The 22,643-nt window shown below is 36.9% G+C and overlaps 1 protein-coding gene and 1 long non-coding RNA gene across 8 annotated transcripts; both read left to right on the forward strand.

The window, feature by feature from the left end:
• Positions 1-1,433: 1,433 nt before the first annotated feature.
• On the forward strand, positions 1,434-5,965 carry LOC126410109 (uncharacterized). The gene is made up of 4 exons (XR_007573497.1): positions 1,434-1,561; positions 5,024-5,083; positions 5,170-5,237; positions 5,845-5,965. It is a non-coding gene; the product is annotated as an uncharacterized LOC126410109 (long non-coding RNA).
• Positions 5,966-8,486: 2,521 nt separating this feature from the next.
• Positions 8,487-21,520, forward strand: LOC116254105 (arogenate dehydratase 2-like). 7 transcript variants are annotated; one of them, XM_050077796.1, is made up of 14 exons: positions 8,487-8,820; positions 9,486-9,655; positions 15,734-15,821; positions 15,915-16,000; positions 16,078-16,145; positions 16,355-16,447; positions 18,836-19,036; positions 19,461-19,541; positions 20,035-20,130; positions 20,289-20,366; positions 20,588-20,677; positions 20,763-20,830; positions 20,997-21,078; positions 21,198-21,520. In XM_050077796.1, exons 3-14 carry the CDS (start codon positions 15,769-15,771, stop codon positions 21,261-21,263), a joined length of 1,062 nt encoding a protein of 353 aa, XP_049933753.1. In that variant the 5' UTR covers positions 8,487-8,820; positions 9,486-9,655; positions 15,734-15,768; the 3' UTR covers positions 21,264-21,520. The 7 variants fall into 7 exon arrangements, with proteins under 7 accessions (XP_049933753.1, XP_049933749.1, XP_049933751.1 ...); XM_050077794.1 differs by having other exon boundaries at positions 8,488-8,820; positions 15,906-16,000; XM_050077792.1 differs by having other exon boundaries at positions 15,734-16,000.
• Positions 21,521-22,643: the final 1,123 nt, after the last annotated feature.

The raw sequence follows: 22,643 nt of genomic DNA on the forward strand, positions 1-22,643 counted from the left end.
ATTTGTTCTTATTTATGTGCCTTTTCGTTGGATTACTATAAATCAATTGTTTGAAATACAAGTGCGTACATTATTTTATTCCTTCTCCATCTTTCATTCAATTTCTGATGGCAAAAATGCACAAACGGATGGTAGACCGCACTAGCACATAGCCAACATGACTCTGGTAAGAAGCAAAATGCATGTCCCCCTTTGTTGTGCACAAAAATGACAATTAAGTTCTACGTGTCTACGCAATTTGAGCTAATTCATAAGTCTTGTAACTAGGATGTCAAATTTAGTTTTGATTCATAATTTGGTATAAGATATCAGGATAATGGGGGTGGTAATATCGCCCCACGCTATAAAAAAGAAGGAGGTTTTTAGCGACGGGAGAAAAGCGTCAATAAAAGCATGACCTAGAACAACTAAGCACTAATAAAAATTAAGCAAATGAGCAAGTTTAGGATGCAAAAATATGTAGGCATGCTCTTAGGTTTTTGATGTAAACCACCAATGCATCAAGACGTAGGGCAGTGCTAGCACACTGTAGTCTTGTTTAAGGGTGGGCATCGGACCGGTGAGCCCGGCCGGCTCGGCCCAATAGCCCGGGTCTCGGCCCGGGCCCGGCCCATTTAAAATTAAAAAAAATAAAATTTTAATTATAAAATAAATTTTTAAATATAAATTATATTTATTAATAATAAATACATATTATTAAAACAAAAAAAATTAAAAAAATAATTTTTTAATCTAAACGGGCCGGCCCGGTTTTTCCCAGCCCAATCGGGCCGGGCCGGCGCCTAGCCTTAGTCCTGTTGCTGGGTGGGGCTGCCCCTTGATCTTGTTCATGCCCATGGAAGTCTATAGACATAGTGTTCCACCTTGTCCGATATAAATGATTAACGAAGTGGACAAACCACCCATGCTGGTTAGCTAGTTGTTGGGGTCTCCAACAAAGTTGGCAACTCATGAATTGGATCAAGATTCGTACTAGCTAGGTCCCAGCTGGTTAGCTAGTTGCTAGTTGATGAATTCGGCTACTCGTTCAACTCATTTGACTTACATGGTGTACTTTGTACTATCAAATTAATGAAGAAGTTGAACATATCCATAAAGATTACACCCTAACATGACATGACATGATGGTTAGATTCCTTCTTCCCTTTGCATAGCTCACATACTGTCCATGGTGAGCAGTCTCCCGTAACTTGCAACGTACATGCAAGTTAAATTAAAAAGATTTCAGTGTGGTAGTGCAAGTCAATGTCGGGAATATATATATATATATATATGCCTGGCGTCGGGCCGGGCCGAGATCTTAACGGGTCGGGCCCGGTTATCACTTCTATAGCCCGGCCCGGCCGACGGCCCGTTAGGTCAATCCTCCCGCGCCCTCTCCCCTTGTTTTGCATTTTCCATCGAGGGAGGCAGAGCCGCTGTGCCGCAGAGACCGTGTGCCCGCCACCATCTCCACAGTCCATACCCAGCCAGTCCGCCACCGCCACCGTCTCCACTCCACCACTAGGCCACCGTCGCCCTTTTGCCGCTCCGCCACTGGTCCACCATCGCCCTTTTGAAGGTACACGCTGCTCTCTGAAAATCCTAGGCCTCTTTCGTGCTATTAAGGCCAACAGTTCTGTGAATAATGCAATGGGTGCTTAACAGCTTTTACAAGATACAGGGATAATGGGGGTTATTGCCTATGGTTATGCACCAGCATGATTTTGCTCATACTAGGATTTTTGTCTTACTGATATAGGCTCACCTATCCTAAGATTTGGAGTCCTAGATACCATTCTCACATGATTTTGGTTTCATTTTGTCCATTCATGCTGTGGTACCTCTCAGTAGATTAACTGTCTTGTAATTTACAGCTTGTGGATTTCTCTGGAATTTACAGCTTGACTATTACCTATTCTTGTATCATATGTAACCTGTTCTCTCTGCACTCCTTTGTGACATGCGTCTTCAAAATTGTGGTTTTCTTTGAGATGTGCTCATGGTTTTCTGTGGAATTTACGTGTTTAACCTGTTTCCTGCACTCCTCTTATCTTTAGCTTGTGGTTTTCTGTGGAATTTACTGTTTGACCATTACTTATTCCTGTATCATGTGTAACCTGTTCTATGCACTCCTGTATGAATTCCTGATACCTATGTGTGTTGTGTGCATGTGTAGGTTGAGCTAGGGAGTTACTGATATACATATATACATATGTGTATCATTAATATTTCTGCTAATTTCTTCATTAGTCATTTTCCGCTAATCACCATTTCGGTTTAAATTATTTTCTGGGATGTCGAATGTGGGTGGATGTCATTTCCGTTTATCATTAATATTTAGGAGCATAGATTCCTTGGACATTCCTACTCTCTGGACCACTGTGATAAATTTATTTGTTTACAGTTAATACCATTGCTTTGTGATCCAATTCACTAAGATACCCACCCAATCCAGGAGCATCACAAACTCAGATCTCAGTTTTTTGCTGGCTTCTCCCTATTTGGCTCAAAAAATTGTTGTGTTTAATCAAAATTTCTTCTACTTTGGATTAGTTGCTGGCTATAGGCAGTATTTTCTGATCCATGGCTACCAATCTGCCTTTATCTTTCCTGGCACTTCTTTTTTTAGTTGTGAGAAATATTTAGAGAACCAAAAAACCAAACAGTTGAGCATGTTTTGAATAACTTGTGTAGTAAAAGATAAGTTGTTTGAATGATTTTACAACTCGAACAAGAACAACAAAGCCGAACCATGAATCATGTTTAGAGTCGAGACATGAACATTTTGAGTTTCTATCATTGGTAAATTGAGTGAGTCGATGGAAGGTTGATTAGTAACATTCACATTGCCAATTCTATGTTTTCATACTTTTGCTTTGCTGTTTTCTTATTGCAATTTTATGTTTTCAATTTTTGAAATGTATAACTTGTAAGAGCCTCTAGTTTATGGGAAGTTTCTGTGAATCCCTCTTGTGAGAATTTTTGTAATTGGTTTTCCTATGACTATATGTTTAGGTTGTTATGATTTCATTCAAATAATAAGTCATGTCATATAGCATTGAGAATGAAGAATATCATCTGATGGCAGATATAGAGGAAGATGAATCTTTTACATGTACTGAAAAAGACATTCAATCCAAGAGAAAAGAACTTCAATAGTATGGAATGACTTCAAATTAGTAGAATTTAAGGGAAAAGAGTTGGCGAAATGCAAACATTGTGGTGAACCATTTACTGCACATAGTAGCAGTGGTACGAGCCACTTAAAAAGACATAGAGATACATGTGTCAGAAAACAAATACTTGATGGAAAACAATGAACGTTGTCATTTGAAGTTGGTGAATCTACTGCCACAAATTTAGGTCTACATTGATATGGACACTATAAGAAAAGTTATGACTAAGTTGACAATAATGCATGAACTTCCTTTCAGTATTGCAAAATATGAATATCTTAGCAATCTTCTAAAGATTTGCTATTCAAGGTTTGTGCCAATTTCTAGGAAAACACTTACAAAAGAGGCACAGTCAATGTTCTTGACTGAAAAAAAGAGATATCAAGAAGTTTTAAATAACCAAGTGCAGCGGGTATCATTGACATTTGATATGTAGTCCTCACAATAGACATTAGGGTACTTATGCTTGACAACCTCTTATATTTATATAGATTGACAATTGCACTTTCACATACTTAATTTTATACATGTGCCTCCACCACATAATGCAATTTGTATATGTGACATTTTATCAGAGTGCATTACTACTAAGTGAGAAATTCATTTGAAGTTGTTTTCTGTTGCTGCTGATAACTGTTCAACAAATGATAGTGGAATAAGTTTATTGAGAATGATCATAGAAAGAAAAAATAATATTTCATTTCCATTGAGAGGAGAGTACTTTCATATTCGTTGTGGTGCACATATCATAAATCTGATAGTTAAAGATGGTATGAATGATATGGATGATACAATTTCAAAAATTCGTGACAGTCAAATATGTAAGGGGATCACCAAAACGACTACATGCTTTCAAAGAATGTGTAAAGGCAATGAGTTTGAATGAGAAAAAATGTTTAAACTATGATGTTCATACTCGATGGAATTCTACATTTATAATGTTGAGAGATGCATTATTATTTAAAGATATCTTCCAACATTTGGCATTGTGTGATCCTAGTTATACATGTTCTCATGCATCTGATTCATGTCAGTTCTTAAAGGTCTTCTAGATGCAACAAATCTATTCTCTACCACCAAGCAGGTAACAACTAATCTTGTTTTTGAAGAAATCGTATCAATGAACCATCATTTGTATAGGTATCGTGGAACATCAAATGAACATATAAGGACATTGACATGCAAAATGCAAGAAAAGTTTGACAAATACTTTAAGGGCTATAATATTGTCTTTGCAATTACAGTTATTTTGGATCCTAGGCTCAAGTTGTCATACTTGAAGTATTTGCTTGGCAATTTAGATAAACCTGATGCAATAGTGAAATATGAAATTATAGAGAGTACTCTTCATGAATTGTATGTTGAGTACAAAAATATGTATGAGGATAGTGACACGTGTAATATGCAAAAGACCAATGCATCCACTAGTACCATGATTACGACGAAAAAGTATAAAAGTGTGTCTAAATATGAGTTTAAAGCATATGTCAACTTTGTATCTCCTGTAGTAGTTCATACGGATCTAAACAAATATTTGATTGATCCAATGGAAGAAATTACACCTACTGTAGAGTTCTTGGTGGAAGACAAATGAAAACAAATATAAAATTCTAGCAAAGATGACTCGAGATGTATTAGCTATTCTTGTATTTACAGTTGCTTCAGAACATGCATTGAGTATATCGGGAAGAATTCTTAATGATTATCGATGTTCAACTACTCTTGAAAATGTTGAATCATTAATCTGCACACAAAGTTGGATTCGTGATGCAAGCAACTTACGTGAAAGATAAGATGTTCATGCTTCATAATTTATATATATTAACATAATAGTGTGTTTAAATTAATAAGTGTCTTTGTTACAGTTTTCATGATGCAGAGCACCATTCTGATGAGGAATGTTAATCGAGTGCATGTTTATTATGGTAATTTTTTAATTAATGCTTCGTATTCTATGCTGACAAGCACATGTTAATTTTTATTAACATTTCTTTTTCATGTTAAATTGCAGATGGACATTTCAACCTACAACCATGAACTCTCTATTGACGAGGATCCCTTTTTTTTATTTGATTTTTGGTGAGAAGTCTATCCAGTCTTTGGCAGTCTCAGCTGATGGGCAATATCTTGTAGTGTTTCTGGGTTATGTTGTATCAAAGGTCATCATCCTTTCTCTCTTACGATCTAAGTCTACTGGGCATTTGGTGATCAGATCCTTTTTGTGCTCTTGGCAACCATAAGAAATATGGCTTGCTTGTATCTCTTCTTCTCAGGAAGAAGCCACATCTTTGCTAATTGTTACTTGCAGGCCTATTTCATTAAGTCCATGCTTGAACTATATTTTTCATGCTCATGGTCTATTTTACACCTATAATGAGCTACATAACATTAGCATTTAGGAGTGCCATAACATTAGGATGTAGGAGTGCTATTTCCCTCCGTCAAAAGAAACTTTTCCAACATGTGGTCAGCTTGTGCAGATTCATGCAAAGTATATTGTTCCATGACTGATCAAGAAGAGAATCTGTGAATAAACTTAAGATTTTGTGGCTTATATTTTTAAAGAATTTTAGTTGATGGGACTTGGTCGTTCATTGTTACCTGTTGTGTAATATGTAATTCTCTTGGCTGTTTCTCTTCTTCCTTTTCTTTTAATCTCCTACGTGTGAATTTATTTTCAATGCAGAAATACATTCAGCCATTCGTCTCAAGCATGATAGCACTGGAAGCTGGCCTAGTTCTTCAAGTCGCCAAAGATGCCAGTGGGAGCCATATTCTTGAGTCCTTTATTTCTTCAAATGTTTCTGTGAGGCAGCAAGTCATACCAGTTCAGGCCTAAGCGGAAGTACAAACTGTACTAGTGCACGTGGCAGTATGCGCTTGCACTTAACACCCAATTGATGTGCCCATGTAACCATGCTCATATATATCTTTGTGACTGTACTATCTTCATGTTTGGCTTCTGAATGATTTTTCAGTGATGGTTTACTTTTCCTGTTCATCACTATTTGGTTTCTCTAACTTCTCATCTTGATTTTTAGTATGTTGTCTGTTTGAGTGCCTTTTCTCTCTTGTCTAATGAATATTATTTGGAATGGATGAGTTATGCTCGTTTTTTCTTTTCAAGCTGTGATGGTTAGGAGCCTTTATGCCTAATTATATGCAATAAAGTTTTGAATCTTTTTTATTATGGAACTGTGATCGCAGCTGTATACAGTTCTTTTTTTTCTCAAGCCCACAGCCCCACATATATGTGTAACATTTATTTCTGCAGATTTTTGGGTTCCCTTGAAACGTGAAATAACTAATTGAAGAATTCCATTTTGTGTTGCAAACTTGCAATAGAAATGTTTCAAAAGGTTTCCCTCTTCAGTTTGGTTCCAATTAAGTTCAGGGACCTTCAATGGAAATCAGGCCCGGCCCGACCCGGCCTGGCCCGACCCAACCCGGCCCAATGCCCACCCCTAATCATTTGTGTCAAATTGACAGTTGATTGGATGGTTAAAATATTATTGTTTTTTTCCTTCTTCTTTTTCCTTTTTTTTCCTTCTTCCTCCCCGACTCTCTCCCTTCATCCCTTTGCAATCATTTGACACAAATATATATATATATATATATATATATATATATATTGAATAGTTACTGATTTTTAAGAGTTATCCAACCATTTAATCATGATCATTGAATGAATTATGATAAACGATTAAGAGAAAAACAATAAAAAAAAGTGTTGGGTTATCCAACCATTTTCATTATTTTATATTAGTCAATACTTTTTTCTGTTTGTTTTTCTCTCCACCATCTATTGTTTTACATGTATTGTCTTGATTAGATGATTGAGAAAATCCAAAGTATATATATATATATATATATGTCCTCCAACAGCGACTGCCCTAATTACTTGCAGAATATCATTTGAAAAAAATAACAATGGGGGAGGTGAAGGCTCCCCTCAGCCGGCCCACACATGCAGTTCCAGCAACGACCCACATAAGTTGCTTGTGGCTGCTAAAGTTAATCAAATATCAAATATCTATCAGTTTGGTAGAACAATAAAAAACTTATTTGCCTTCTTATTCTACCGGATTTTCTTGTTTTGGAAGGAAAACTATATATCTAAGATTAATAGATGTTACACACTTAGATGAACAATTTTAGCCCTTGATCGTTTTTGAGATGGACAGTTGAAAAACAATGAGACAATGATGTGGGAACTAGTACTACGCAACTAAAATGCCTAATCACATTTTTCTCTCAATTATCGGTAAAAAATCAAGGTCGAAATTGCTCGTTGTTCATCAAACATTTAAGTGTCTAGCACCTACCAATTTCATTGTTTCATATCCGTCCAATGTCTAGCACCTACAAGTTTTTATTTGTACAAATTTTTTCATTCGAAGCAAAAAAGTTAGGTATTGCATTCTCCTGTTCATCCCATTCTCCTGTGTCCCAACACTACTAAACTCAAAAACTAACTTACAACCTTCAAATTGATCATGATTAAACCCACTGTACGCCCAGGAACAAATATGCATTGGATGAATTTTGACTATTAGCCCAAAAGAAGAGCATAGATAAAAGTTCTCATCAAAACAAGAACTTTTTGATTCTCATTCATAAAATCTTAGACCTTCTACATCAATCGCGAAATGATTGATGGATACCAAATGAATGAAACTGTCTTGGTGCATATAAATTTGCTAACATATTTAAAATCAACAAACCGTTCATGTGATGCAGACCTAAACCAACCCTTTCCAACTAAGCATGTTGCACTCTTCACTCTTTAAAAAAAAAAACTTTTCCCCCTTCTGCTTTGCCCTTATATGACATGTTTTCATTATTTTGCCAAAGCGTGAACATGTTTTATACAATGTTCATTGTTTTTATTATTTTATTTTGTGTATCTTCTCAATGTATTTTCTTAAAAATCGACAGAATTATAGAACACCAATTTTTTAGCTGATTTATGAGTGACACAATTGCTTGAGGGGAATAATGTAACCAAATGGCAAGGCGATTCACATAAAAGGGGTCAATGTTTTAAATTCTATGGCCGTTTCGGTGCATTATTTTCTGGGTTGTAAATGATGGTAAACTATAGGTTCGTGAATTATAGATCCATGCAAACCCTAAAACAAACCAAAAATTTGCACTCTAGAGTTATTCTTAAAAACATTTACCTAAAATAAACGTTGGAAAAATGATACAATTAATTTAGAGGATGGGCTGAAGGGGAGGAACAGAGCTGGTCCGCCGAATATGAGCCGGTTTTCACAAACCCAACCCAAGTCAGCGGGGGCCGTTGGTCCGTCAATTTTTGCAGGGCCCAGGCCGACGTGTTGTCCGGTCACGTCGCACGCGGTGTCGTCAACACCAACAAGAACCTCGTTCATGGCTGCCGAAGCAGTTGGCCGTCGCCATACACGCAACGCGGTGGCTTCGAGGTTTGCGTAAGCGCATCGCCCTTTAGGTTTTGCTTGGACGAGGTGGAGGTTTCCGTCGCCCTTAGCCATCCGCCACGATCTCCTTTGCAGCCCCTGATGGTCGCCCTTGCCTTCTCCTCATCCTCGTGCCACCATTGCCTCTCCCGGCGAGAAAGGATTGGGGCCTCCTCTTGTCTGATTCCGCTTTAATGGAGTTTTATCCTGCAACCCACCAAGTATTCTCTCTCTCTCTCTCTCTCTCTGTGTGTGTGTGTGTGTGAAACGGGCCGCCAGAGAGCAGCTTGCAGCTTTGGCTGGAAAGGTCGAAGGTTGGCCCTTGTCCAGCCAGCGTGCTCCACGCATTCTCTCTGACTAGAAAATTGAGGGACTAACCTTGGTCATGATTCGCTTCTAAGTAGAGCCTCCTGACACATGCTCTTTTTTCCGTGGGACCTTGTTTTTCGTCATCATCTTCTTCTTCTGTGCTTCTTCATTCTATGGTTGTAAAGGTTCGAGCTTTTTGACGGTCATGGTCTGATACATGATATCATCAAGGTTGTTTCTTAATTAACTATCTGGAGTTTTTTGGTCTTAATCTCGGAAATGAACTAGGTTTTTAATGCTGCTGAGAAAACTAACTTTGTTCATTATCATGTTTTTGATTGGTAATATTTCATTTTGTGAAAGTAGCTGTAAATTTGAACCTGAATTCACAAAATTAGCCGTCCCTTTTTTGGGTATTAGAATTTGAGATCCTAGTAAATTCCTTGACTTGCACGGAAAATGTCTTTCCTGATGTTTCTTCTTCAATAATGGCGGAGTTTTAAGTTTTATAGCGTCGGAATGATTTTGATGGCCGCTGAAACATATTTTTAGCGTGTAACTGGAAATTTGGTTTCAGGCTAACAATTTGTCGGTCATCTCTTCAGAGAGTCCATATCAGCCATTTGTTTCAATGAAGTACTTGATGGGTTCTCATCTGCCAAGTCGTATAGCTGTGGCTTATTGTCATAGTTGAAGTCTTATGCTGTGAAATAGGATATCTGAAAAACGTGGACTTCTGGGTTGTGGGTATTTCTAAATCTCACGTTATACTTTCATGGAACTAAGAATATGCAAGTTCCACCATTGGTTTTGCTCTATGAGACAGATTTCCTATTATAGTTGAGAACTTTTGCTGGAATAAGGAGGTCCAAGTTATCACTATGAAGGCCAAAAGATTTATGAATAAATATGGGGTTTGATGTTAGTGATCGCTGATATTACACTTGCTTGCTTGCTAGTCTCTTTTTTTGCGTGATACTTTCTAGTGAAACATATGAAACCAATATGAGGAATGTGTGTAGCAGTAAAATTTTGAAAGAACTTTACTGGGTCAATTGATAAGTATCATACATTACATCTAAAGGCAAATATATCTTTCATGGTTTAAGTTCATCAGTTGGCTATTAGTAAAAATCCATGTGCTTCATGCACTTGGGATGGTGATTCACTTGATGGCAGTTTAATATTTAACATATGTGGCCGTGCCATAAGTTTACAGACTTTTCTTTTGTAGTAGGGATGGTACCTTGAGGAATTCTACGTTTTGGAAGCCAGCTGTGACCAATGCCACCTGTCAGCCTATAATTAGGATACAGGAACAAGGAGGACTTTCTTTCTAAAGTGCAAAACTAAATGTCATTATCTGAACTAAGAGAAAGAGAAGCTTTCCTGGCTTTCTTCCTTTTCATGTGTAATTTATGATGTCCTTACTTGTATTTGGTTTCATTCATTTTTCTATGAGGTCACATGAGACTTGTAAAAATCGTGAAGATCTCATGAGAAACTTGAAGATATAACAGGAGGCTCTTAGCTTCTTACCACAGATTTAGTTGTGTATCAATCCATGTCCTTTGGGTTCTAAAGTGACATGGTGGTGGTGTTTTTGTCCATCCTCTAGATATCAAGTCCCATGAAAGAAAGATATTAAAATCCTAAAGATCTTATGAGAAACATTGAAATATGATTACGGAATTTTCCTGATAATGAAGGCTCTTATCCATTTGTGATGTTATCTTGAAAATTGGTTTTGTATGAATCCATGTGCTTTCACTTTCTAAATGAACATGATTATGTCATTATGATCGGATCCATTTGTGTTCTTATCTTGAAAACTAGTTTTGTATGAATCCATGTGCCTTCACTTTCTAAATGAACATGATTATGATGCTTCCTGTCCATCCTCTGCTTGTCATGTCTCATGAACCAAGAAAAGAGCTTTTCCTTGGCATAAAAATTTCAAGAACAGCAAATAATTTCTCTCTTGTTAGTTTCATTTTTGCTGAAAATTGCTTGTCCTCTCTGTTAGAAACATAGAATGTATGTGTCCAGATTTATATATTATATATATATATATATATATATATATTTATATATATATTACTTTTTTGTTTTGACCTTTTTGACTTTGAATGGGAGTTGACTAGTTGCCACGGCTAGATTTCTAGCCATTGGAACTAGTCTAACGTCTAGTTCTATGGCTTCTTGTGTAGTCCCCCTGTTTATAAAAGGTGACTATTCACATGCTTTGCAAAGGCTTTGAGGCCTGTTTTTCTGCTGTACTTTAAGATTCAGCAATACAAGTTTGTGCACCTCTAGTTTGAGGTTTTTCTTGTGTAAGTTCTTGGTGAGGCTGGTGCCCTCACGTTTATGATATTGAAGCATCTCTAGCCATTGTTCAGCTCTGGTTTTCATGGTATCAGAGCGATTGGTTTGGCTTTAGGTTTTTGGTCTTCTGAAGGCTTTGGTAAATCAGATCTTGCTGCCTATGACCGAGGAGTACACCAACTGTTCATGAAATTGCTGAGAAGACAATTTACTATTTCTTGTGACTAAGAACCTGCCTTCTTGCTGGAAAACCTACTGATCCAAGCACCTGTTTAGTGGCTTTGGTACTGTCACAAGATTCTTTTGTTGCTGATTTCGTGGATATCTTATCTCCTACTGCTTGGGGGGCTGTGATTATTTTTGCTGCTCGGATAATTTCTTCTTCACGTGGCCAGCAAGCACCTGTTTAGTGGCTTTGGTACTGTCACAAGATTCTTTTGTTGCTGATTTCGTGGATATCTTATCTCCTACTGCTTGGGGGCTGTGATTATTTTTGCTGCTCGGATAATTTCTTCTTCTCGTGGCCAGCAAGCTTTATTTGTCCAAGTAAATGATCTCTCCAAGGGAATTTTAAAACTATAAGTAGATTATCTTGGTTGATCTTGTGCAATGGATGAAATAGTTTCCCGTCTTCCCTTTCCTAAACTTTCATCGACAAACTATATCCAATGGGCTAGGACTATAGAGCATTTCATTTGTAGTAAAGACCTTTGGGGACTAGTTGATGGGATGAAAATTGAACCTCAATTAGTCTTGACCAAAGTTGTTGATGGAAAGGTTGAAGAATGAATGGAACAGAAAAAGAAAAGGTTGTGGCTGAGTATAATAAGAAGTGGGAAGAGTGGAAAGTAGGCCATCACAAAATTATTACATGAATATTGACTTGTGTAGACAATGCTACTAGTGTGCAGATTTCAAAATTAAATGCTGCTCAAAAAACATGAAAATACTAAAAAGAAAACTCACACTATGAGGGACATAGCATATATGCATAATATTCAACTCAAGATTCACAATCTCCAACAAAGAGATAGATCCATTAAAGATTATGTGGCTGAAATAGATCAATTGTACGATGAGTTGAGCATATTTGAACCACATTGGGTTGATGCACAAAATCTTGTTTTAAGGGAAAAGCAAATCTAACGTGATAAATTTTACGAGTTTTTCATTGGTCTAAGACCTGAATTTGATGGTGTTAAAACTTCCATGCTTCATCATCCTAAAATACCATCTATGAATGATGCTATTGCTGAACTTCAAATGGAGGAGGATCGGCTAAACCTTGATAGAGAAAAAAAACTAGCAATGCTCTTGCTACATCTTGACCGGGGCCTATTTAAAGCCTTCGACCTCCACATTTCAACTGATGAAATAAAGGAGAAAAGAAAAAGATTCATTGTTACCATTGTCAATATGAAGGACATATTAAGCCAAAATGTCTAAAGTTAAAAAGTCTTGACAAATGTGGCTGCTCCTATCCAAGAAGAAAAGAAAGAATCAAGTTCCTTTCATCTTGATCAACTCATAAGTGTTCCCCAACCAAAACTCATTGAAGCCATTCAACCATTGCTAAAGGGAGAAGGTACACCTTCAGCATTGAGAGCTACTATTGTGTTTACTTCATCAAGTAAGTCTTCTTGGATTATTGATTCGGGTGCTTGTGGATCCCTTCTTACCGAATGCACAAAAAATAATTCATATTCATTTTACAAACAGCTGATGGAACTCTTCTTGAAATACTTTATTGGAAATCTTGATCAAACATTTGAATCCAAAGTTTTAAAAGTGACCCAAGTTAGAGGTATTCTTAAATTGAACTTGAATTTATTATCTGTTTCCCAAATGGTTGACCTTGGTTTTGATATAGTTTTCTCACAATATAAATGTTTGATACAAGACCATTTGGATGTTTGATACAAGACCATTTATCCAAGAAGACAATTGGGGAAGGTTTTAGGATCCCTACTACAATGATTTTTTGGACCTTTCAAGACTCTCATGCAATACCATCAAGAAATATGATATTCAAACTTGGCACCAAAGGCTTGAACATTCAAATTTAGAGAAAATGTCTCATCTTCTTTTCTTGAAAAAATATTGTCAAAAGATTTTTTGTTGTAATGATTGTATCAAGGCAAAAATGAAGGCCCTACCTTTTGATAATAGAAATTTTGTTGCCCAAATGCCTTTTGAATTGGCGCACTCGGATGTGGGGGGACCCTTACCTATTATGTCTAAAAGAGGATTATTATATTATGTAATTTTTATTGATGATTTCTCAAAGCATGTTTGGGTTTATTTTCTCAAACACAAATAAAGGTATTTGTAAATTTCAAAAATTTCTATAACATGATTAAGACCTAATTGGACACCAACATTAAAGTCTTTAGAAGTGATTCAGGAGGTGAATATATTTCAAATGAATTTAAACAATTCCTAAAAGACAAAGACATCGTACATCAAAAATCTTGCTCAGAGACTCCACAACAAAATGGAGTGGCCGAACGAAAACATAGACACATTGTTGAAACCACAAGAGCACTTCTTTTATCCAAGAATATTCCTAAAAGTTTTTGGGCTGAAACTATTTTAACATAAACCTACTTAATTAATAGAATGCCTACCAAAATCTTGAAACGTATCTCTTCATTTGAAAGATTATAATATTAAGCCAAATTATAATAGACTTAAAATTTTTGGCTGCAAATGTTATGTTTTAACTTTTAAGTGACAAAAATGATGAACTTTCCTCAAGATAAAGTTTTACGACTTAAGAAAGCTTTTTATGGTTTAAAACAAGCTCCCTGGTTTGACAAGCTTAGTAGTGTCATGTTTGATCAAGGTTTCTCATCATGCTATTCAGATACTGCCATGTTTGTGAAGAACACTTCTATGGGCATAATTGTATTGTTGTTATATGTTGATGATATGGTAATTAGAGGCCTCATAGAATTAAAACAATTTCTTGATATTTGCTTTCAAATGATGGATTTGGGAAGACTAACATATTTTTTTTGGAATTAAAGTTGCCTATAGCGAAAGAGGCTATTTGCTTTCACAAATGAAGTTTGCTAGTGAGATAATTGACAGAGCAGGGATTTCAAATGATAAAATTATAGACATTCTAGAAGCTCTAGGAGTAAAAATGAAGATTGATGATAGAGAGATACTAGAGAATCCCACTCCATTTCGACAAATTGTTGGTGCTCTCTATTATCTCTCTATCATTAGACCAGATATTACTCATGCGGTTCATGTTATAAGCCAATTCCAACAAAGACACACTTCAGTACATATGAGGGCGGCAATGAGAATTGTGCGTTATGTCAAGATTCAAGAGTACAATCAACAAAGGGCTTTTCTTATCTTCATCTTTCAAATTAGAATTAATTGCTTATATAGATGCTGATTGTATAGGTAGGCGTCGGGCTCGGCCGCCGATCGGGGCCCGCTACCCGGCCCACAACTGGCCTAGGTCCGGAGGCCTGGTAATATTAAAAAAATATTTTTTTATATATTTAAATTTAATAATACATATTTTATTATTTAAAATACAAATTATATTAAAAAATTTCTTTTATAAATAAAAAATACTTTTTAATTGTAATTGGGCCGGGCACGGGCCCAGGCCCGATACCTGAATATCGGGCCGGGTCGGGCCCGAAACTCAGGCCCGTTGGGCAGACTCGGCCCGGCCTGATGCCCACCCCTACTTGATTGGGGTGGAGATCCTAATAATAAGCACTCCACCATTGGTTTTTGTGTGTTTTTAGGTAATTCGTTAATTTCCTGATAATGCAAGAAACAGAACAAGTTGTCTCTCTATCATCAACTGAAGCTGAATATCGAGCCATGACATCTACAACAATGGAAATTGTGTGGCTCAAAAGTTTATTGGAAGATATGAGAATTCATCTAGTTGATCCTATTAAAGCTTTGTTGTGACAACAAGAGTGCAATTTATATCACCAGCAATCATACATTCCATGAGAGAACAAAGCATATAGAGATGGATTGTCACTATGTTCGTGAAGAGTTTCTTTAGAAAAACATTGACCTCTCCCATGTTCCATCTGAATATCAACTAGGAGATTTTTTTACCAAGGTTCTTGCTGCTACCAGGTTTCAATTTCTTCTTGGCAAACTTTCTATTTTCTTTTTTGTTTTGACCTTTTTGCCTTTGATTGGGAGTTGACTAGTCCCAACGGCTAGATTTCTAGTAGTTGGAACTGGTCCAACTTCTAGTTCTATGGCTTCTTGGTAGTCCTCCTCTATATAAAGGTTGACTATTCACATGCTTTGCAAAGGCTTTGAGGCTTGTTTTGCTGCTGTACTCTAAGATTCAGCAATACAAGTATGTGCACCTCTAGTTTGAGGTTTTTCTTGTGTGAGTTCTTGGTGAGGCTGGTGCCCTCAAGTTTATGATATTGAGGAATCTCTAGCCGCTGTCCAGCTCTGGTTTTCACACACTCTCTCTCTTTCTTTTTCTCTCTCTAGTGAACTTTGATAAGAGCAACTGCTAAGTGTGTGTAATGGCTGCCACTGCTCCATCTGCTCAAAGTGCATCTTCAATACCTTTCTCGAAGTACGCCTCTACACAAGCTATCTTCTTCTCCTGTTCTGACCAACAACCACCTTCTGAAATACACATTAAAGCTTCTGTTTTTAGCTCTCCTAGAAGTGGCAGAAAACTCATGATGAAGGCTTCTGTTAGGGATGAGGTTCATCAACCTTCAAGAGATTGTCCACCTCTGTCCCTTCCAAGTATCTTCTACATCCCCAACCAATACTTTAAATTTATGTATAGATTTCTTTCCTTTTCATTGTGTGCTGTTTTGTAGAGCCTTTGTCTGCAGCAGAACTGCCAGATTCAGACCACCACCGATCCCAATTGAGGGTAGCATACCAGGTTTGGATCAATAGTATTATTTTGGTTGGATTCTTCTTTCTGGATTGGTTGGACAAATGGGGACATTTGATTGATGAATGAAAATTTGGATTTTTTATCTCATTCTTTTCTGGATAAGTAGCTGCAGAGTTCCTCCGATTCTTCAGCATTCTTCTTTGCAACATGCTGGCTTTTGTTATTCTTAATGATTTTCTGTTTCTTCGTTTAAGGGAGTTCCTGGTGCATACAGTGAAGCTGCAGCTGGCAAGGCTTACCCCAACTGTGAACCAGTTCCTTGTGAACAATTTGAAACTGCATTTGCGGTGAGGTCCAAATTCCCTTTATTGCTAAACCTTTTTAACGGATTCGATTTTAATGTGATTATCCCCTTCTCTTTCTATAGTTTTGTTTTCTCTTATTAAGGATTTGCCATTAATGCCATTTATTCTTGTTGAACTGTCATAGTTTGGTATCTGATATCTGCAATTAGTTCTTAATATTTCTTCTTTCTTGGTGCTGAAATCACTGGTACATTGACCTGTCTGATGTTTAATTATTTTCAGTGTGAAGCTGAATTGTTTGAAAATACAATGTCTAAACTCTAGCATATATTATCTTAGTCTGTTGCTGAAGTGCACACAGATTTTCTAAGAAATTCATGACTAAACACCCATTCAACATTCTGTGCTTAGTTGTCAAGGTGTCACCTAGGCATGGACTAGTCTTCTTTTCACATCCCACACCTAAGTCCATCACTTAGGCGTGGGGTGTGGTTGGCGCCTAGGCTGACCTAGGCATGCTGGTGCCTAGTCCATTGGGGCGTTTGGGTGACCTTAGCCTTTGATATTTGATTTGTTTTGCTTCCCAAGACCTCTTGTCCCTTGAGTTTAGCTTAATTTTATTGCAGGGAGTCTGTTTTGACCCGGTGGTTGCAAAATTTATGTTGAAAACAGAGAATTTTTGTTATAAGTATCTCAGAAAATTACAATTTGTGCAGAAATTAGATTGCTTGCAAGGTCTATCTTTTATCTGAATTGATTGAGTTAGGATTGTGGGTGTGATTTGAGTTCTGCTAATGTATGCATTAGACAACTTAAGTCAGAGTCATGTAGGCGTCTTTCACAGTCTTCCAAATTTGTTCATATTCAGTTGCCATCTACCATAGGTCCAGTTTAGGTAGCACAGATTTCAAAGTAGGTATTATTTGGGTTATTTTCTCTTTCATGTATGTTGTTTAGAGCTTAGTTTCAGTTCTACAATGAGAAGTCTATCATCTAGTTTGTTCGTCACTAAACTTTTCTTATGCTGTTTTATAAGTTTATTTTGACTAATCCTAACTTTCTAACATGCTAACTTAACACATAAAGCATAAATCTAGCATGTTAGAATTAAAAATAACTAAGCAAAATTGCAATGATTTTTGGACGCCTCTCTAGGCTAGGCGCGACTAGGCACCAGGCGCTGCTAGCCTAGCTGCCTTGATAATAGCTGCCTTGATAACTAAGATTCGGTGGCTAGATTGTGAGTCGGACTTGATTATTTGTCTCTGTATCCATGCTTTTTCTCTTTGCAGTTGCTTGTTCTGTAGTCAAGACGAACCCTCCTCAAGGAGGAGAATGATGTTTAGGTCCGCATCAGCATCTGGGAACTACCCCAAGGAGACTCTATTTGTTGATTTTGACTGGAAGTTTGAATATCATCATGTCGTCTTATGGAGAAATCAAAATATCTTGATATTACTTATTCTTCACCTGGTCAGGTGGGTTGGCTTAAAGACCATTAGGTTGGTGGAAGTCAAAAATTCACTGTATAGGGTGCGCCATAATCTAGTAAGAGTTGGCTAACCTTGATTTGCCAACCCAGATAAAAAGAGGCGGTCTGTGGACCAACCTTGAACTGCTCCAATGATCTCTTGAATAATCTAGTGAGATCAAGCAGCCTGAGCATTGAACATCATCATGAAGTGGTTGGCACTTGGCAGGAGGCAGCTTCTAAAATTTTTTATGGTCTGACTGTTTTTTATCGTCATTTGTCCTACCAAACAATCCCTTTCTAGTTCAAAGGTCTGAGTTGTGCCTTTATTAAAAATAGTGGCAAAATAGTCCTACTTATTGTGTTCCTTTTTCTATGATTTTTTATCTCCTCAAATTTAGTAACACGAGCAGATCTAGGTCTCAGCTTTAGTATTTCAAATGAATGGAAAAAGTTGTCTGAAGGCTGCTGTCTTGAAAGAGAGCATGGTACAGAGTTATTTTAAAATTGCAATCAAGGCTAGTGAAGTGAACATGTCCAAAGTTACATAGATAAGTATTGCATGTAATGCACTTGATGATATGTAATGTTTTGTGCAAAGCAGCTGTCTTCTGTGTAGGTTTGTATTGTTGCAGCAGGTTTGGCTTGATCAAGTATCTTAGATGGCAGAAATATTTTGAAGGCTGCATTAGTCCTTCTTCTGTTATATGCATTGGATCAGTTTACAATCATCAGGTTCAGGGATCTAGCCACTAGGTGCATGAGTTTGTGTGAATCCTTTCTGATTCAAGTGTAGTCAGAATGCACAAGCCTTAGATGATATGATTCAAAAATATTATGAAGCTTCTTCTTGGACAGTATTCCATGCATGTTAGCGTTACTCTTTTCATGTTGTTTTACAGTGTCCTTGGTCTAAACAAATCTAGTGATATAAGACCTTTGCTGAAACTTTTTCTCAGGCTGTTGAGCGGTGGCTTGTTGACAGGGCAGTGTTGCCTATAGAGAATTCATTAGGGGGAAGCATCCATCGGAACTATGACCTGTTACTTCGCCATCATTTGCACATTGTTGGAGAGGTGCAGTTTGCAGTGCGTCACTGCTTACTTGCAGCTCCTGGAGTGAAATTGGAAGGTTTAAAACGCGTTCTTAGCCACCCCCAGGTAAGTATGATAGTTGGCTCTGTTGTCTGTTTCAATCCTTTCAGCTCATGTTCCTGTGTCGTTATTTTCTTTCAGTTCCAGCAATTTTTTTCTTGTGGGCAGAACATTCTCAAAAGCTTATTAACTCAAAAGAAACAATGCTAACATAAATTACACAAATTTTTTATAATGATTTTAGTGCAAATAAAACTATAAACAAACAAATTGAAGAACTTTTAGATATAAAATAAACAAAAAAAGAAAGAAAGCACATTAGATGTAAAAATGAGATTGTTTTTGTCAATGCCATGAATGTTTTGGTTATGAGACATTGAAATGTTGCTTAATTTTGCTGATATGGTCTATGCTCAAATGACAATATTTTATAATAAACAGCAATAACGGTCACTATTATATGAGCTTATGTAGCCAAGTTGTGTGTCAGGCACTTGCCCAATGTGAGCTTACTCTTTCCAAGTTGGGGGTTGCAAGAGAAGCTGTGGATGATACTGCTGGTGCTGCACAGGTAGAAAGCAGTTTCTCTATCTTAATCCTGTAAGCAGTTGTAAGGGTAAATATGGTGATGTCGATAACTTGGTCCATATATTCTTTTTCAACATATGACATATCAAATGAAAATTACAGCATGTCAGTGGTTTTAAGATAACCATGTTGTTTTAAGATAACATGCCATCACCTGTGATATTGATCACTTGTTCCATATCTTCTATTTTGTTACATGAGATATTATTTGAAAATACAGTATGTCAGTGGTTTCAAAAAAGAAAATAACCATATTCTGCTTCATTTTCGCATTGTTGCATTCTAGCACTTGGAGCATTGCTTCCTAGAACTTGAATTGAACTACCTGGTGGTTTTGTGTTGCATACAGTATGTCAGTGGTTTCAAAAAAGAAGAAAACCATATTCTGTTTCACTTTCGCATTGTTGCATTCTAGCACTTGGAGCATTGCTTCCTACAACTTGAATTGAACTACCTGGTGGTTTTGTGTTGCATAGTTTGTTGCCAACCACAATCTTCAAGATACAGGTGCCGTTGCTAGTGCTAGGGCTGCAGAAATTTATGGGTTGAATGTCCTTGCCAAAGACATACAGGTTAGTGTTTATACACATCCTTCCTGTCAAACATGAAAGAAAAAATACGATATGTATAGGCAGGAAAGGAGAAAATATCAGATATGTATGACTAGGAAATCATATGTTTGACTTTTTTAGGGTTCCATTATTTTCTCATCTTAGATCCTTTTTTTCAGGATTGTTCTGACAATGTTACACGTTTTCTGATGTTGGCAAGGGAGCCTGTCATCCCTGGAGTGGATAAACCCTTCAAGGCAAGTAATTTTTTCCCATGGATGCGATATATATGTCACATCAGTACCAAATGGCATCACAAAATAAAAAATGTAGTTTGCAACTTGTGCCTTAATGTTTGGGACAATCTGACTGGTCTGCTTCTTTCCTGTTGCCTACTGGCATTCCTGTAGATGGTTAATCTGGACCTAGTTCTTCAAGATACTGAAACTTTTTTTCCTTTGATAACAATACTCTCTAGACAAGCATCGTATTTTCACTAGAAGAGGGTCCTGGTATTCTGTGTAAGGCGCTCGGTGTTTTTGCTACCAGGAATATCAACCTCACTAAGGTACCTAGTTGCTGTCACTTTTGTTCTTTGATGTTTCGTAAAAGTATTTTTCTTGATGTTTTGAACATTCAGTCATCTTTTGCAGATTGAAAGTAGGCCTTGGAGACAGCAACCGTTTCGCATATCTGATGATTGTAACAGTTCTTCCCAAAGGTGAATGACTGATGCTTTAACAGTATTTTATGATTTTCTTTGGCTTTTTGTGGCCTTTATTCCTTGGCACATGCTCTTGCATGGTTGCATCACTGCATGTGCTATTATCGTTTTCTCCTCTTAACTATTTTTAAAGATCCAACAATAACAATGTTTTACTCTGCAGATATTTCAATTATCTATTTTATGTTGATTTTGAGGCATCCATGGCAGAAACGAAAGCACAAAATGCCCTGAGGAACTTGGAGGTCTGTCTTGAACGTCAGCGTAGTTGGCATCTAAACTGAAAATCCTTTTATGTAGTTTTCCTGAACTCCCCTTTGTTGTTGCTCAATGCTTATATACTTGTTCTTTTGTGGAAATACAGGAATTCGCAACATTTCTCAGAGTGCTCGGAAGTTACCCAATGGATGTGAATGGTTTTGGTCAGTGAAATGGCCAGAGATTACGGAGGTGGATGAGAATGTCAAGTAAATATCTTGATGAGAAAAAGAAAGTTATTCTTGATGCCATTTTCTCTTATGGAATAAAGTTAGTTCAGTTGATTTTTTTTTGCTTCGCTTTTGACGACCTGTTAATTTTGCTATTTGTGTTTTAGGCATGTTTCCCATCATTTTTTTTTTTGCAGAATTAATTGCATTAGCTACTTCTTGTTTTAGTTAATGCAAAGGCATAGTAAGTTCTCAGTACTGTCTTGCTTTTATGAATGTGTGTAAGAGAGGGAGAGAGAGAGAGATGAAACAATGAGTATCTATGTCACATGGATACTCCTGAAAAGACATTGTGCCGTGTCGACACGGTTCGACGTTGGTGTGGATACGAGACAGCTGAATCACTGCTCATCATTTTTCACAGTATCAAATAGGCGCTGAAGTTTTCTCCTTGTTTCTCAAACAATCCCTCATTAAGAAAAGTTAAAATAATCAACCAAATGACAACAAAATTGACCCTTTATGATAACAAGTATCGACTTAATTTGAAGATTGTAACCTTCCCTTGGCTCCTCTATTGGAATCTTGTTCCTGGGAAAAGCTTCTTTTCACGGATTCTTCTTCTTTTTTCGTCTTTTCTGGTTGTTGGTCTCTTTGCTAGTGCGCGGATATATATATATATATATATATATATATATATATATATATATATAATATGGCTTGTCAGCTATTAGATTACTTTCAAGAAATTAGCCAAACTGAAATTGAGTGCATTTAGCCGATGATTGTAGTGTTTTTTTTTTCTTCAGAAGATGACTCCTCTACCAAGAGACGGCCAGAAATTTTTGTCTAAAAGACGTTAGTAATAAATTTTAAAATTTTAAAGGCATCAACATATAAATGAAAAAAAATTTCCTAAGAAATTAATATAAAAACAAGTATCTTTTGTGGCTTTATATGAAAATTTGCCTATAAGTTGCCCACACCTGCCAACACCCCTGCCCCTGCTTTCTATAGCAGCCTAAACCATGTGGCAGTTTAGTCAGGAAGCCTCACTTGCCGAAAGGTTAGGTTAATTAGAATTTCACCTTTAATGGTCTCTTTCAGTACTATATATTCTTCTTCCTGCGCCCATTTGAAGTTGAGCATTTCTTAGTAAATATTATGTTTTAGAACATATTCCTTCACATTCAATTCTCCCTCTTTCGTGGGGTACAGGGCACGAGCTTACAAGAAGCTGCTAATAGTGGAACTGGTCTTGGATCTGCACGTAAATTCGCAAAGTTGGATCCAAGTCTTGGTTGTATTTTAATATTGCCAAAATAAAAATCATGTCTTACATACATACATATATAATGAGTGAATAATGACTCTGGCTATTA

Source organism: Nymphaea colorata, chromosome 5 (assembly GCF_008831285.2).
Source record: "Nymphaea colorata isolate Beijing-Zhang1983 chromosome 5, ASM883128v2, whole genome shotgun sequence".
Taxonomy (NCBI): domain Eukaryota; kingdom Viridiplantae; phylum Streptophyta; class Magnoliopsida; order Nymphaeales; family Nymphaeaceae; genus Nymphaea; species Nymphaea colorata.